The 18,598-nt window shown below is 34.8% G+C and overlaps 2 protein-coding genes across 2 annotated transcripts; one reads left to right on the plus strand and one right to left on the minus strand.

Moving 5' to 3' along the window:
- Nucleotides 1–1,109: 1,109 nt before the first annotated feature.
- Nucleotides 1,110–5,972, minus strand: LOC110441108 (thiopurine S-methyltransferase-like). Its single transcript, XM_021484209.1, has 6 exons — nt 5,909–5,972; nt 4,154–4,284; nt 3,587–3,679; nt 2,668–2,797; nt 1,657–1,709; nt 1,110–1,188 (listed from the first exon to the last, which is right to left on the minus strand). Exons 2-6 carry the CDS (start codon nt 4,279–4,281, stop codon nt 1,110–1,112), a joined length of 483 nt encoding a protein of 160 aa, XP_021339884.1. The 5' UTR covers nt 4,282–4,284; nt 5,909–5,972.
- Nucleotides 5,973–6,226: 254 nt separating this feature from the next.
- LOC110441107 (centromere-associated protein E-like) lies at nt 6,227–18,380 on the plus strand (the record flags this gene model as incomplete). The annotated part of the gene is made up of 16 exons (XM_021484208.1): nt 6,227–6,249; nt 7,162–7,258; nt 8,105–8,196; nt 8,648–8,737; nt 10,221–10,339; nt 10,677–10,787; nt 11,166–11,250; nt 11,755–11,822; nt 12,534–12,587; nt 13,781–13,911; nt 14,249–14,381; nt 15,024–15,140; nt 15,297–15,410; nt 16,318–16,393; nt 17,254–17,449; nt 18,233–18,380. Coding segments are annotated over exons 2-16 (1,581 nt in total), but the record flags the coding sequence as incomplete, so codon positions are not given.
- Nucleotides 18,381–18,598: the final 218 nt, after the last annotated feature.

The following is an 18,598-nucleotide window of genomic DNA, read 5'->3' on the forward strand; positions in this document are numbered from 1 at the left end:
CACACCTAACAAGTAAAAATACACACCTAACAAGTAAAACTATACGCATAATAAACATGTGTAGAATGATTTAAGGTCCCTCACTCTCACATTTTTCTGTCACTTCTAGTATTTGTACACTGGTTACTCAATTTTTACCTCTATAATATTCATAAAATGTCAGTCAGTCACCTCTATTATATGTATAAATGTCAATCAGTCACCTCCATTATGTGTATAAATGTCAGTCAGTCACCAATATTATATGTATAAACGTAAGTCAGTCACCTATATTATATGTATAAATGTCGGTCAGTCACCTCCATTATATGTATAAATGTCAGTCAGTCACCTCCACTATATGTATAAATGTCAGACAGTCACCTCTGTTATATGTATAAACGTAAGTCAGTCACCAATATTATGTGTATAAATGTCAGAAAGTCACCTCTATTATATGTATAAATGTCAATCAGTCACCTATATTATATGTATAAATGTCAGTCAGTCACCAATATTATGTGTATAAACATAAGTCAGTCACCTCTATTATGTGTATGAATGTCAATCAGTCACCTCCATTATATGTATAAATGTCAGTCAGTCACCTCCATTATATGTATAAATGTCAGTCAGTCACCAATATTATGTGTATAAACATAAATCAGTCAGTCACCAATATTATGTGTATTAATGTCAGAAAGTCACCTCTATTATATGTATAAATGTCAGTCAGTCACCTCCATTATATGCATAAATGTCAGACAGTCACCTCTATTATATGTATAAATGTCAGTCGGTCACCTCTATTATATGTAAAAATGTCAGTCAGTCACTTCCATTATATGTATAAATTTCAGTCAGTCTCCTCCATCATATGTATAAATGTCAGCCAGTCACCATTATTATGTGTATAAACATAAATCAGTCAGTCACCAATATTATGTGTATAAACATAAATCAGTCAGTCACCAATATTATATGTATAAACGTAAGTCAGTCACCTATATTATATGTATAAATGTCGGTCAGTCACCTCCATTATGTGTATAAATGTCAGTCAGTCACCTCCACTATATGTATAAATGTCAGTCAGTCACTTCCATTATGTGTACAAAGTCAATGGTCACTCACTTTTCTCGGTCATCTCGGTTGATGGCCACCATTGATGCTCGGTCCCAGATAGCATCAAACTGACCAGCAACATCTCTGTAAGAAATTAAACAAACATGTATATGGTACAATAACAAGAAAATTGGAACAGGCAAGGCTGAAATTCAAATATGTATCCTCCTAATTTTAGAAGGATGCTCTAACCGACCTATTCATTGGCAATCTATTTCATATCTACAAGACATACACTATTATACTCTCTGTACTACAGTCTGGAAATCGTAATTTTACTAAATTAAGAAACTCTTCCATAATCCTAAAGTCAATCAAAATTAAGTAAGAAATTATCTTGCGAAATAGTATGAAAAAGCTGACATGAAAAATTCATAGAACACAACTTAATGTAGGCATTACAGGGAAAGATATAAGTATATACCAGGTAAAGAGACCATAATCAAAATAGTCACCCGGGTATTACAATAAAAATATTGATTTGTTTATGAAGATTCAGATTTTTTTTATATCATTGATTTTGTAATAACTTTGATAAAAAAATTCTCATACTTGTTAAATTCATATATATCACAGCAATACAGGTTGATTTTTCCGTCTTTGCTCTACAAGAAAAAGAACGCTACATATATAAAGTTTGTAAACACAGGTAAAGAATTTATCTTCATTTATCACCCCTCACAGGCTCTAACAACTATACAGAGGACATCCAAGGATTGATTATAACTGATATCATAAATGATTATTCAATCATAAACTCATGATTCATGAATATAAATCCTCTTCATTCAACAAAAAAATTGTGTGAATGATATCTTATTTATCTGATACATGTAATACATAAAAAGAAAGAAGACTTTGATTTTCTGTCAAACAATCTTTAACTACAATACATTTCATGCGATGAGAGCAATACCACCTATTGCAGTTTAAAGTGTATAGGTAGGAAAATATCTGATTTCCTGTCAAAGGTAATTTGAATTCCTCTAAATGACTTACCTTCCTTGTATCAAGGATGTACAATTCTGCACCCCGAAAGCCTATGTCTAGCAGATTTTATGTCCAGGGTAGTAAAAGTGTTCAATCTACTTTGAAAATATAGGTTTGGCTATTAAAAATGTTTGAAAGACATTTTAATTTTCCTTAATTCTAGATAAGTTCATGCCTTAACCACTGTGATGTACATATACCTGTTACCTTGACCGATGATCATGTACACATATATATCTGTGACCTTGACCGATGATCATGTACATATATATCTGTGACCTTGACTGATGATCAATTTAACCACTGATCATGTAAATAAATATACTTGTGACTTTGTCCGACTTTGTACATTGTATTGAAGAACGTTTAGCTTAAAAGAAATATACATGTATTAAAAATTGTAATATATGTATTTTTGAAAAATGCAAAACAAAACTAGTGAAACTCGTTTTTTAGAGTTCCTACACATTAGTAGCCAGATGTTTAATTAATAGGACTTCACTTTATACATGTTTTTTAGCACGACATCCATTATAAATCCTTAAAACACACACCAGTGAATTAGAGCCTTACCTTATATAGAGAACCCTTGACTTGCTCTACAGGTTCTTTTGTATACTCCACATTCTGCTCCTCGAAGAACTCCTCCAGAGCTAAGGAAGCACACTCCACACCCACCACAGTGTGTCCTTTATCAGACAACCTGTAACGCAATACTGGGTCTTCATTCTTTTTTGTCAAGTCTCTCCAAGCAAACTTGTGAAGAAGGAAGGGAGTAAAACCTTTTATTTTTCTACCCCATTTCACATTCTATTTCAATACACTAACTATACTTTTAATACTGTATGTCAAACAAGACAGTAAATATGATGGCATCTGCCACTTAGACATGGCAGAAATGAGAAGACATCGACTCATCATGAAGAGTAATCCCTAACCATAAATACATATTAACTATATATATTTCATACAAAAATTATTAAAGAAGTTTTATCAACTTAAATTAATCACTCTCATTTGCTTGTATGGTAGTGTGCATGGGGTCTAAATGTACGAGGAAACCAGAGTACCCAGGGAAAACCCACATTGTTGGGCAGGTGACCCCATACGTTTTTACGTCCGATGGGGGAATCGAACCTAGGCAGTCTTGGTAAAAGGTGAGTGTGCCATCCAATGTTCCAGATGTTGTTTGACAGCCCAGGTTCCTTAATTAGACAGGGCAAGAAATGTCAGGTCATTACGAAGGAATGCGTTTCCTAGAGTGTAAGGGCATTGTGAATGATATTCCTTACATTGACAGGGCAGAAAATGTAAGGTAAATGTAAATAGCATCCCTGACTTACACATCTGGCTGGAAATGTGACGTCATCATTAAATATTCCTCAATAAATCCCAAAACAAAGCAGAAGAAACATTGTCCTAACATTATTTTAAGTCTAATCAATCAGTTATTTGAATTGAGTTGTTTTTCTATTCTTTAGATCTCACTTACCATTTTATATCCAGAGATTTACCACAAAGTGGCATAAAAATGTCGATGTTTTCACACTTGTTCAGTAGTTTGTCAACATGCTTCTCTAATAAACTGAAACAAAGAATAAGCATCTGGATCAGGATCCAATTATACTGTGTTCAGTGCATTATGGTTTATGGTAAAACGATTGATACGATTGATGGCATTGACCCCTTAAGTTATCATGACAGAATCCAATATCTATGCTCACACAAGAAAAACTAATCTGATTGATTCCATGTATCAAATTAGACACAATGGATCTTGAATGTTGCATCTGAACTGATATGAAATGAGGCAAATGAGGTCCTACTGGTTTATGGTAGGGAGATAATGTGTATGGCCGACAAACGAAACTCACTTGTTGGATTTTGATAGACATGCAGTAACTTCAGCAAGTAAGAATTTCTAACAGCATATCAAATTGTATGGAGAATCTCATTCTTCAGAGTGATTTCTAAATTTGAGGGGGAAATAACTGGAGAGTCTAAGAATTTAGGAGACAGGGATTATCAAGAATTTAATCGTAAAAATACATTGACTTACGGATGGACTGTATCCTGATGGAAACCTATTTGTTTCACTGTCCATCTCTTTTGCCATTCATCGACATCAAGGACAGTGAATTTAGTTTTTTTGGCTGCAGATACTGAATCTTCCGAGTTGGAGGACATTTTCTGAAGTAAAAGAAAATTCCATTTAAGAGGGATATTCTATGAATTAACCAATGATGTATAGAAAGTAATGTTAGATGTTTTAGAGGTTAGATCCAACACCTGACAAATGTGACATCATCTTGGATTCAATGTGTACAGGTAAAGGAGTCAAAGGATGTCAACTGTCAGAGTCATTTTACTTGTGTAGGCTAAAAGGAAGTTCCATTTGAAACTAAGTGGTCATTGGTCTCATCTTCAGTGGAGGCACTTAATCTCTGCGTTTGTCATCTCTATTACAAAAAAATGTCCATGACCCTTCTATAAATGGTCATTGGTCAGGAATTTAAAAACCTGATTTGTGGAAGTCTTTGGGGATTAAGTCGAAAAATGGGGGAAGAAGTGGAAAAGGATGTGTATTGTGCATGTTGACTGACTACGTTCTGCTGCAGGGAATTTCAGCTAAGTGGGAAAATGTTGGACTAGGTAATTTAGAATTTCTGTTTTGATACTGAGGAAAATTAGTTATCAATTTACTCATTCCTATTACGTATATAATCCAGGAGGGTACCAACTTTGTTGGATGTTGATGTGAACCTCTAAAACAAAAATAAATTAATAGCATGTACACCATAACATCAGAAATACATTCTGTGTCTTGATTCTTTTGTTCTGTGAATTGCTCAGAAAGAAGATCAGGTACCTGATGCAAAATATTACACCTACAGGTAAAAATTATCTTAGTTGAATTCTGATCTAGCAGCAACATAAACACCATCTAATGATTGGCTCAATCAACCTGTTCTACCCGGGCAGAGGAGTCCCGGGTATTAATATTAGTACTAGGGTGTGTATTACATGTACATCAAGTGTGTCCCGAATGTTAGACCCCTTAAAACTCCACCCACAAGCTACCATGATCTACCTATACAGTATGACAAATTGTAAAGTTACTAATGTATTTGTGTGCAAAGCACTACTCCAACAGTGTTAGATTACACGGCGAGCATGGGGGCTCTGTTTCGAGATACTTTTATACACATTCTAAAACCTCCGGGACATTTTACACTCCTATTACAGGAATCTATTCCCGTAGTTGGGCGGACCATGTCCACACCCAAGAAGGAAGAAGAAGAAGAAGAAAAATTGAGGGTACCGAGGTGTGCCCCTGTGACATTGAGATACTTTTCGCAGTCGGCAAAATCATATCCGATAGAATAAAGGATACTCTTATGTTTAACATAAAGATAATCATTATGTTATAGGAGTATACAAATCACCTGACCTGTGGGATTTCACCTAACCCTAGTACTAATATTAATACATACGACCTCCGCTATAATAATGCCTTGTCGTTAGAAGATACGTTATCGCAGCTAACAGGCTAACCTTACGTAACCCCAGACAACATTAACTTCCAGAGCAGTCCTAGTACTAATATCAATACCCGGCTTCCTCTGCAAACAAAATCTCTCGTCGTCAGAAAGCTACGTTATCGCAGCTACAGCAGTCCGAGTGTCCGACAAACATTAAATTAAACAATATACATTGCAATATTTTCAAATTAAATTATTAAATCTATTCAAAACTATTTGTGAGTATACCCGTGAATGTACGTAACTAAGGACTTTAATATTTGGTATAATACCTGTGTGCACGTGTGAACTGATCGTGTCGGCCGATTTTGGTTAGCGGAAGTCGTTTTTGGACTTTCAAAGTGAAAGTAGATCTTAAAATAATATCATGTTTCGTTCATATAAGATGTCGATGAAACAAAAAGCAAACTCCAAAATATTTCTTTTCACAACATGGCTTTGTCAGGAAATACTAAAATTTACATTTTGTATTGACATGTAAACCAAAATATATTTCTTTTATATTCGTTTATTTTCGGGTAGTTCCGTATTAAATATCGTCCAATCAAAACTCGTTCCGGGAAAATTTGAACCACAATTCCATTCGCAAAACAAAATGGATTCCTACAGATAGGTAAATGATGGTTAAGCTAAATTATTTGGTGAAGCTAAATTAGTAGAATCTGTACAAATTGAGGCCATGAAAATAATAACTGGATTACGAAGTGGAACATCACATCAGAAACTATATACTGAAACTGGTTTTAAACTGCTCTCTTCTAGGCGTCATAAGCACAGACTCATATGACACCTGAATATTTACATGACATTGTTAAACCTTATATTAATGATGCTGATCCACCTCATAATCTTAGGCAACACAGGTGTTTTAATATTCCAGTTAACAGTTATGATCATTTAACAAAGAACCAGGTTTTGGTGGTTGAAAAAAGCTTGAGTACCCAGAGAACGACCACTGACCTGCAGTTCATACCTGGGTGGCAAATGTCCAACGTAGGCCTCGAACCCATGACCCAGTGGTTGAGGGCTAGCTATTGTAGTCGGTCAGACACTTGTCCACCATCCCCCCCNTGATTATGAAATTAAATGAAATTGGCAGATTGGTAATCAATCTCAGCGTCAGTTAAATGAACATTATAATTATTTCCCTCCTGAATAGCTATAGGGAGTTTGCAAGTATGAATATATTGTTTACTATTAAAGTTGACCTGATATTGACCAATCAAATAAGTTTTTTGAAACGTTAAATTCCTTCTGAATTCTTAAAATCAGTGTCACTTTATTTTGTTTGAAGACTATGCAAGTGTTGGAGGAAAAATTGTTGATTTCTCAAAAATCTGCCATTGTGTGCATGATTGATAATTAGGATTCTGTTTTTGTATGTTTCTTAAAGAAATGTGGCTCAGCACAACAGATTAACTAAGTTTCTGTTTACAACAAGTAATCTGAATTCAACTTGGTTGTAATCCTGTTTACATGGTAGAAAATGATATTTTCACTGTATATGCGTCTCTTTCATTTTCAGAGCTTACCGTATTTATAATTTATAGTGAGTGGACTGTTAATGAGAGGAAAATGGATAACATTAAAGTTGCCATTCGTGTCCGCCCGCTGATTGGAAGGTAATTATAAGGAAAATCAATTGAAGAATGCATTTATAGATTCTAAATCAGGGTGTCTGCTTGCAATTTTTTTTTGATTTTGCTTATTTTCATGGAAGTTGAGCAGTATTTAGATATTTTTTAACAAGGGAACAGGGATATTTGTTATCCAGGGACTTACAGGACAAGCACAGTTCTAGTTTTGAGATTTGGCAAAGTTGTCCGATATATTGTGAAAAGATACATGTACCAAAACGTGGTCCTAGAATGTTCAATGTTGGACTCATCCCGTAACTTGTGTTATAAGGTGCTATATATGTACCAAATTATGAAAGAAAAGCTCAAAAAGCATTTTATACCATCACATTTATGCACATTCTAAACCAGAATAGAATATGAGCAAACTTGTATTGAAAATATTATGCGAAAGTTGCAACTTTTATTTAGATATTTTTGGAAAATGTTAGAATATCACTGTAATGATATTTGTTAGAGAAAAAGAAAAACATCCTCTTTTTAGTTTTTAACAAATTTTCTGATTCAAAAAATATAAAAGAGTTTATAGCAACTTCTTTTGGCCTGGTTGCAGACATGTTTCTGTCAGCTAGGCAGACTGTCATCATGATCAGAGCACAATATTTCTACTACGATGGTTGTATGATGAAGTTTAAGTGACAAATTTTGTTAGAGTTATGAACAAAATGCAAATTATGTACTATTACATGTGATTAAATTACCTTTCTAAAGATACATATATTTAAAATGTGTTAAAACAATCATAGGATCTTTTATATCCCAAAGATAAAATGTACGTTACTTTATTTCATTTAAATATTGGTTGATTTATGTAATTTTGTTGATACACAGGGAGAGTGGTATGGTAAACCACTGGATCGTACAGGACAATACACTCAAGCCAACAGATGCAGTTGGAAAGCAAGGGACATCTTATACGTTTGGTAAGCAGTTTAAGTATTTTAGGATTAGGATGCATCGCATATATTTATGTTCATAACAGTAAAGAAATCATTATTACATTTTTATTGGTGTTTCTTTTTATTCCTGATACATTTTAAATAAACTGTGTAATCAAATTTGGAGAAGCCCTTTTTGGGGGGGAATAAAGTCATGTTTTACGTTGTTATCTTTCCCATTAGAGGCCAAACATAAATCAGAAACTTTGAATTTGATGACAAAACATAATAAGGTTGGTCCCCCATTAGTCATCATGGTTATAATCATATTGAAAGACCCATTCCATTCTAAATCAGAACATTTTCACATGTAATACATCTCTGTGTAACACTTCCATAATAGTATTTTGAGTTACTTTTGTGAAGAGATATTTTGAAAAACTAAATATCGCCAATAAAATCTTCATCCAAACATTTCTTTTTTGTTTATTCTCAGATCGTATATTTGATGAGCTCATGACAACCTATGATGTCTTTGATGAAGTTTGTAAACCAATCATTGCCGGAGCTGTGCAGGGATTTAATGGTAAATATCATGTCTATATATATATATAACTTAATAAAAGTCTTTGAGAATCTTTCTTAGTTATATAGATTATAATTTTAAAATATCAATTGATATTTTTGCGTATTGAGAGAAGAAAAGACAGAAATGAAAATGCTGAACCAGATATTTTTAAGCCGCTCTTGGCGAGAGCCGAGCGGCTTATTAATTCTGTCCAGAGAACGAAATGATGGACCCACTTCCGTTCGGGTTGCGTGCGCATAATTCAGTATTGCATGCTTCCGCTATATCGTTTCGTTATCGTAAATAGAAAGAAGAATCTCTGACACTCACCTGTAGGTTACATAAAGTCTTCTGATACTCTTCTCCAAATAATAATCCATACTTTAAATAATTGCTGAAAACAAAATGTTGATCTCCGATGCATTCTATGAGTGTTGTGGTGGCGAAATTCGTGCACTAGGTTTGAGCGTTTTAGCAACTCGGATTGCGGTCTGGGGAGTGTTACGCGTGTGAAACACATATGATTCGAGAAAGCACATGTGAAGACTGTCAAGCATTGACGCTGTCTGTAGAAGGAAGAAGTAAATATATGAACTTATAAACCGTATGAGTGATGAAGTATAACCTCTATTTTGATGTTTGAAACGGTAATGTATAATGCCATATCGTGCTTAGATTGATAACGGTAGACTAATGGCTCCGAGACAAGACGATATGTGAACTGTGTATGCTTATCAAACATTTTTGTAACACAGCATGCTATTTCTGGTGTATTTATTTATGAAAATGTAACAATTTAAGAACATGACACAGCCGCTGCTGTTTGACAAGAATTCGCGCCGTGTCAAAATAGTATCCAATTGGGGGGTGTAAGGGAAATAACTCTTACGTTGGTAAAGTCGCATTGAGAAATATAATTCAAATATATTCCAAGAACATTTGTGAGATTTTGTATATTCAATGACGGTAAATATAGTCGCTACAAATATTAATAATTTTCACTAATATGAATAAAAAATAAATAAAAATAAAAGGAGTACAATGTCTCTTTTCTCCATTCATGTTTTCCCACTACTGTTAAATATTCTTCATTTCACAAGCAAAAAATGCACCTATTCTTTATTATCCATTCGCCGATTGCCATTCTGCACGTAAACGCTCATGTCACATCATTGGAGGATGCTTATTAATGAAAATTACAACAATGCGTCACACTTAAAGAGGGTGAAAAAAGAGGAGAGGGAGAAATATTTTTAAGGCATCATTTAAGAGGTGATTGATTTTGAAAATCCTAAACGCAACATCATCAGATGACCTGATTTTCAATTAGCAGAATACAGAACACATATCTGAGTTATTATAGTAGATTTTTATGCTCAACGTGTCACTGAAGCAATTAAATTTAAAGTGGTGAGCGGCTGTAATGTCACACTGACATAATTCTAGTTTTATTTATTTTTTATCAATTACACAACCTATTACATTATGAATTCATTTGTAGGAACAATATTTGCCTATGGCCAGAGTTCCTCTGGAAAGACATTCACCATGTCTGGGGGTGCCATGCAGAAGGGAATCATCACACTCTCTGTGGAGGAAATATTTGCCACAATAGAAGCTGTAAGTTTGACTCTAGTTTGTAAAGTTTCACCTTATTAGTGTTTTTGTTTTTGTTTTTTTCACTACAGATATAGTTATATCTGGTTATGTTACTGAATATCTGGTAAAAACAATAACCAGCTCAGGATGTAATTTTCATTTGGTGAGGAGCTGAAATATCTGGGTGTGACTAGATAACATCTGATCACAGGTACACTTGAATGCTCGCATCATTTGATCAATATTGATATTTAACCTTCCACCGAAGACTGCTATACCAAAAAGTGTTTAGTGTACAAGCAGGTGTCTATAGAAGTGTTGGATATGACACTTTAATACAGCGGGTCTGTTATTGTAGTCACATCACCGGGAGTTCCTGATACGTGTGGCTTACATGGAGATCTACAACGAGAAAGTGACTGACCTTCTGTCCACAGAGGAAAAGGTGATCAAGATACAGGAGGATCAAGTATGTACAAATAATTACAAGGATTTTCTTGTGGTATATTTACCATAGAATAACAGTACCTTCCCTTTAATAATTCTAGCTGTATATGTTTTGCTTGGGGGTTGGTAGAATTAGAGGTGCATAGTAAGTTGAATTTTAATACCTAGTCCGCATGTATACAGTATGTCATTGGCCCCAAATGATTTGGTAAGTGTAAATCAGATTTGGTATTTAATCATTGTAGCAAAAGTGAATAGTTGTATAGCAGTAAAAAAAATTCATTTGAGTTTAAATAATGATGTTCATTTATGAACCCAACTTATGCCTAATGGAATTGACCTCCACTAAGGTGTGTGCTTGGTTGCATAATAAGAAATTAATGTCTGTATTTTATTTCAGGAAAAGAACATCCAGGTAACTGGAGTGAAAGAGGAGCTTGTCAGTAACAGTGGGGATGTCCTGGCCATTATCCAGAAAGGCGACAGTAAGTGACAGCTGCAATCATTAAACTAGACTCATGTTACAGCATCATGAAGCTTGCTATGTGACATAATCAAGAGGTAAAGTCCAGATGTTGAAAACAGTATTCCACTTCAAGTTTCTAAATTTCTATACAGTTAAATTGTGCTATTATAGATGTCTGATGGCATATATGTGTGGTATTTCAGATTTATACAGACAAGAAAATAACAGTTTTAGATTGAATTCTGTACTGTAGGCTAGTTTATCAAGTGAATACTACTGTAGAAAATGGGTATCTAAACCTCAAGTTGGATAGCAACATTAACACATGCCCAATATATTTGATATAAGATGCAAGGGCAAACAAAATGCAGGCTAAACAATAACAGTATGTTGTGTTATTACACGATCTAGATAGATTTTCTGTGTGTTGTCAACACATTCCAATGCTCCATAAAATCAAGACCATTTTGATCTGGATTGTCGTATCCTACAGTAATCTATTTATTTCCTTTTTTTTTTGCAGACCGACGTCATATGGCAGAAACCAAACAAAACGATCGCAGCTCTAGGTCACACTGTATCATACGTATTGTAAGTATAGCACACTGTAACTGACAGTTATCGGGTAATTGTCAGCATTTCTATGCACATTATTTATTTTTATGATTCCTTTTAATTTGATAAATCCAGTTCAGGTAATTCCATGTTACATAAGCATTTGTGTTATAAAAAAAAACTATTTCTTTGGCACAGGGATGACATGATAAACTAGGGTTACATTGTAATTAAACAATTTCAATCCAATTTCTATTGTTCCATGTTACAATAGTGGACTACCCAGCATATGACTTTTGTCATGCTTATTTTTTCCAGATTTTTGGTTTGTTTTTGCATAATGCATTTTTCATTTTTAAGGTCTATAAAAAATAGTATTTGGAAACCATATAATATTAATTAACAGAAATCATTCTCATTATATCAGGAACACATTAATTTCTTAAAACCTGATTTTTTTGGGGGGAATTTTGCCTAATACATGGAATAAAGATGTTCAAAGTGTTAATCTCCAACAGAGTTTGTAAAAACTAGACCCTCTATAAACCAGCCAAAACAATAGTCCAGTCATATCTGGTTTAGATGAAGGTTACACTCTCCTATTAAATGATTAAGTTCTTTTACAGCCAAAACAATAGCCCAGTCATATCTGGTTTAGACAGGTTACACTCTCCTATTAAATGATTAAGTTCTTTTAATAAAGTGAAAACAATACATGGGATACTTTCCATTTGTTTTTCACTACAGATCATTGAGAGCCGAGAGAATGGGGATGAACAAGCAGTCATGGTCGCTCATCTTGTAAGTAGCCGTAGACACTTGAGTGGCAATGTTTAGTAAGTTACCATAGACACTTGAGTGGCGATGTTTAGTAAGTTACCATAGACACTTGAGTGACATGTTAAGTAAGTTACCATAGACACTTGAGTGGCGATGTTTAGTAAGTTATCATAGACACTTGAGTGGCAATGTTTAGTAAGTTACCATAGACACTTGAGTGGGAATGTTTAGTAAGTTACCATATACACTTGAGTGGCAATGTTTAGTAAGTTATCATAGACACTTGAGTGGCAATGTTTAGTAAGTTACCATAGACACCTGAGTGGGAATGTTAAGTTAGTTACCATAGACACTTGAGTGGCTATGTTAAGTAAGTTACCATAGACACCTGAGTGGGAATGTTTAGTAAGTTACCATATACACTTGAGTGGGAATGTTTAGTAAGTTACCATAGACACTTGAGTGGGAATGTTTAGTAAGTTACCATATACACTTTAGTGGCAATGTTTAGTAAGTTACCATAGACACTTGGGTGGCAATGTTTAGTAAGTTACCATAGACACTTGAGTGGCAATGTTTAGTAAGTTACCATAGACACTTGGGTGGCAATGTTTAGTAAGTTACCATAAACACTTGAGTGGCAATGTTTAGTAAGTTACCATAGACACTTGAGCGGCATGTTTAGTAAGTTATCATAGACACTTGAGTGGGAATGTTTAGTAAGTTACCATAGACACTTGAGTGGCAATGTTTAGTAAGTTACCATAGACACTTTAGTGGCAATGTTTAGTAAACTACCATAGACACTTGAGTGGTAATGTTTAGTAAGTTATCATAGACACTGGAGTGGCAATGTTTAGTAAGTTACCATGGACACTTGAGTGGCAATGTTTAGACCACTTTATAATGATGTACCAGAAGAATTGTATCCTATTTGGAGGATATCAATTTATTCCCATTATTTCTCTTTACCCACATCCATTTTTTGTAAATTTGTTCAATATTGTAGAAAAATATCAAATGATAAAGGGTGTTTTTTTGTAACTAAGCTGCAGATGTATTAATATCTCTCATAATTTGTAAAATGATATGTTTTAAATACTAAACCATAGGTGGACCAGCTGGCTATATACCAGATCCATCTCTGTAAAAACCTGTTTGAATTTGCTTGTAAGAAAGTGTTAAATGGTGGTATATTTGTTTTTGTTGTACAGAACTTTGTAGATCTAGCTGGTTCAGAAAAAGCAGGAGAAAACTCGGGTGATCGTCTCCGTGAGGGATGCTCCATCAACAAGAGTCTGCTGATACTCGGACAAGTCATATCTAAACTCAGCGATGGAGTCAGGTAGAGACAATTACCTCCCCTTAATATACGATGTAGGAGTAGGCCCTGTTTAATCTGCTTGTTTTAAGATCCTATTAAACTTACAACAAATATGAAAAAGGCTCTCTTTCCCCCAATTTGTCAAAGATAATTATTCATTGTACAAAAAAAAAATGTCTATGGCCTCTGATACTTTATGGTTTTGTATAACCATATTATCTGTAATGGACACTTTAAAGTGATAAATCAATTAATGAATCCAGTTTTACAATTTAAAATTTCATACTTTTCCAGTAGATTATGTTTTTATTTGAGTCTGGATAAATGAACCAGGATACTGAACTTCTGTTTTTTGCAGCAACCAACATATAAGTTATCGTGACTCAAAGCTTACCAGGATATTACAAGTGTCATTAGGAGGGAACTCCAAAACAGCCATCATTGCTACCATCACGCCAGCTTCTCTGGATGAATCTCACAGCACACTCAGGGTAGGTCTGACTGTTCCACTGTTTCACATGGAGATAATGTTCTTATATAACTTTCCTTTGAGGAATAGTTAGCCAAAGTTTTATTATCTGTCTGCTCATTTTACTTTCAGGGTTAGTCTCAACCAATCATCTTTCTCATCCTTCTACATTAGGGGAAAGTGTCAAAGCCTAACAATTATCTATCTTAATATGTTGGGAATAGTCCAAAACCAAACGACTCTCTACCTCATCACTTTTCCTTGGAGGATAATCACAAAACTAAACAACTATCTGCCTCATGGCTTTAAACAGGAGGGTAGTCTCCAGTGAAACAGCTTTCTGTCTACTGTATTTATCCTGCAATCTGTCCAGGGAGCCAATACAAAATCCCTAACAATAAGTAAGAGGGCTTATAACGGGGCAATAAAATAGCAGCTGCACTGAAATACAGTATGTGTGTATAGGCTTATTGTCCATGGGTTACCTTTGGACATTTTTCATTTGGGGTATAGGTCTGTCTTATCACTTCTGATTGAGTGATAGTCTTGAAATAGATTTTCCAATGGTGCTGGTTCCAGAAAACAGTTTTTATAGGCTCTGTTGTATCTCAATAACTGAAATTTGATGAGTTAAAATTGATCGTTCCTGTTGCTTTCCATATAGTTTGCATCACAAGCCAAAAAAATTAAGAACAAAGCCATGGTCAATGAGGTTCTGTCAGAGGCAGCCATGCTCAAACAGTACCAGAAAGAGATCCACCACCAGCAGCAGTTAAACGAGGTAAGTAAAAACCCATTGGACTTTAGATGTTAAATGCTTCAAACATCAAAATGTATGGATATAATATAGAACAGTATCAGCAACATCAAAAAGCAAATCTGTGGTTTATGTTTAGTATTAACTACATTTGTTTTATTTCTCATCTTATGCATACAGCTTGGGAAAATTGAAAACCAGGATTTGAAGAAAAGTCTTGAACAGATGGAGGCACAGATAAACAACCTGAAGAAATTTGTAATCCAGTCTGGCCCCACAAAAGGTCAAGTCAAGGTATGGGCAAGCACCAGCCTCCTCTTTGACTGTATACCATCTTTAGCCTTAACTAACTTGAGGTGTCAAGTTACGTACACTTTGGAACGGTATCCATCAATCAGTCTCCATTGGTTTCTGGACAATTACTCATGACAGATAACTTGAACAGCTTGATGGGAGCTTTTTAGTTTTAGTACGAAACAAAAAACCTAAAGTGCAAGCTATATGAATTCTGCATTGCAGATTCTTGTAAAAGTTTGCACTTTGCCATTTTCTTCTCCTCAATTTTTTTAAATCAATACTTTGAATCATAATATTTCAAATATCTTTTCCTTTAAAAAGTTACAAAAATGTATCAAAAATGCTTGTTTATTGTTTCATAGTCTATATGTAATATCTGTGTAATAGTATGACAAAATAGTTACTATTCATTTTTTTGTCGTGATATTTTTCTTTCATAAAAAAATATACCAACAGTTTTCAAATATTTAGCAACAAACCATGAAAATTAGTTGATATTACCCGTTGTCTATAAAAAAAAAAAATCGATTATATTATCATCATTGAATGTAAGAATGGTTGATGAAATAAAGTCTGTAATTGTCTGGTGTGTTAGGAAAGAGAGCAGAATTTACTGTGGGGAAAAAAATAAAAAAAAAAATGTTGTGACAAAGTCCATGTGACCGATTACAATGTCTTTATTTGGTAACAGTTGTCAATTGAAAATGTATATTTTCACTTGTAGTGTGAATACTTACAGGTTCTTCACTCATGCTTTGCATTCATTCCAAATACTTAAGAATTCAATCCACTTCATCAAATATAACTGTTATTCATTAAGCAACAGCTAATATTCAAATTGGACGGTTTACAATATTTATTTCATTAAAGAGGTGACATTTCACTTTCTATCTTTTTATCATAGAGAAAGAGAAGAGAGACGTGGTGTCCAGGCAAAAACAAGAGAATGAGCATTTTCAGGCCCTCGGCTTCCTTCGCAGGTAGGTGCAGCGTTCCATTGAAATCCAGTTTATTTAATTCACGAATGATTGAAGCAAGAACCTACAAAAGATTAAATTTATGGTTTCTCTTAAAGATTTGTTCCTGTTAATGTTGATAATGTATCCATCATTTAAAAGTATTTCATCCCAATTTGGTCTAGAGCATCCTTGGGTAAAAGAACCTCAATTTTGTATAACCAGTGAGTGTGAAAATTTAAACAGTAGCATCCTATTGGGAAGGGAAATCAATTTTGTATAAATGGTGGGTCTGACCCCCCTTGGGCCTGAGGGGTGGGGCCCAATAGGGGTAATTTAGCAAATTCTTTAAAATTCTTCTTCTTCGGTAGGAATGACAGGATTTTGTTGGGTCTGACCCCTGGGGGCGGGGCCGAATAGGAGAAACATAGCAAGTTCTTCAAAATCCTTTTTCTTTTGTAGGAATGACAGGATATTATCCAAATTTGGGAGGAAGCACCCTTAGTTGAAGGGGAACAAATTTTGTATAAACTGTGGGTTTTAACTCCCTGGGGCGGATGGGCCATGCCCAATAGTGGATACATAGCAAATTATTCAAATTCCTCCTTTTCCTGCAGAAATGACAGGACTTTGTCCAATTGCATATAAATATAACCCCTGACTAACCATGTAATACGTATACATGTACAGCAACATCTGGCTATTTCAACTTCAATTTTGCTAACATTTCCAGGTGAGCGATACAGGCCCTCTGGGCCTCTTGTTTGATGTTTGCAACAGATTAATAAAATATGACAGCCATATAGTGACCAACAGCACATATTATCCCCAGCTGGTAGATGGATGTCTACATAACCTTGAAGGTTTTAATATTTGGTTTACAGTTGAAGAGGATATTTTTCTGTCCGAGATGCCGCCAATGGATGATCTTCCTGAATCTCTCACCAATGATGAAGATGTCCCAATGGGGCCTACCAATGTAACAACAAGGAAGCGGTCATTAGAGCAAATCAAATCACAAGAAAAAAGGTCAACGATAAACAGGAGTCCTGATGCCAAGACCAAGCAAATAATGGAACTGTAAGTTTGGCAATGAGGTCGGCTGTTTAAATCCTGATAAGGTTAACACAAACTTTCAAAGTGTTGTTTTAGAGAATCATCTGTCAGAACAAAAGACTACATCTGTGAATTTAGTTAGATTTGTAAGGTAAATCGTTTGTTGGTACTAAGAGTTATGGCACAATTGATTTAAGTTGTTTGTATATTACATATTTTTATACGCCCGTCGAAGACGGGGACGTATTATGTTATCACGTGAGCGGGCGGGCGGGCGGGTGGGTGGGCGGGCATGCGACGATGTCCGCTCGATATCTCAAGTAATTATTAACAGATTAACTTCAAACTTCACAACAAGGTTAATTACCATGAAAGCTCGGACAAGTTCGATAACCGCCATTATCCGACCATAATTTGTGGAGTTATGCTCCTTTATGGACTTGTCGAAACAGTGTCCGCTCGATATCTCAAGTAATTATTAACGGATTAACTTCAAAATTCACAACAAGGTTAATTACCATGAAACCTCCGACAAGTTCAATAACCCCCATTATCCGACCGTAATTATTGGAGTAATTCCCCTTGGTTTCATTATTGCGATGCATGTGTTCCATGATGTTGAATTGCACTCATTGATCTACCAGTTATGTTGAATAATTTCTCTTTGAATATCAATTACTCACAAATACTTCATATATTTCAATCATACAAACAACTGCTCATTCAATGTGTGACGGGCGTATTATATACCGCTTGCGGTAACCTTGTTTTCTATTATATATAGTCATTTTCTGCTATGCTCTTCAGAGAAGACAAATATGAAACTCTGCTGAAGGAACATGCCCGACTCCAGACCGAGTTTAACGATATGTCAACCTTCCATAGCCTTGAGAGAGAAACACTGGAGGAAAACATTGCTACACTGCAGGGTGTAAGTTCTGTGTTAAGCTTTACAGTGTTGATGCATAGTTCATTGTGCAAACATTTAAGTCATTTAGATGAATACTCTCCAAATAGCATTATTATACATTAAATTTAAAAAGGAAGAATATGCACATGAATTTTAAGTAAATCTATGTGTAAAAAGGTCAGTAAAAGGTCATTAATTGTCCGAAGTGTTTGAGACTGACTGACTTCAGTGGTGGTCTGTTAACTATCGCCTCACCGTCTAGA

This window comes from Mizuhopecten yessoensis, unplaced genomic scaffold, assembly GCF_002113885.1.
Source record: "Mizuhopecten yessoensis strain PY_sf001 unplaced genomic scaffold, ASM211388v2 scaffold715501, whole genome shotgun sequence".
Lineage (NCBI taxonomy): Eukaryota > Metazoa > Mollusca > Bivalvia > Pectinida > Pectinidae > Mizuhopecten > Mizuhopecten yessoensis.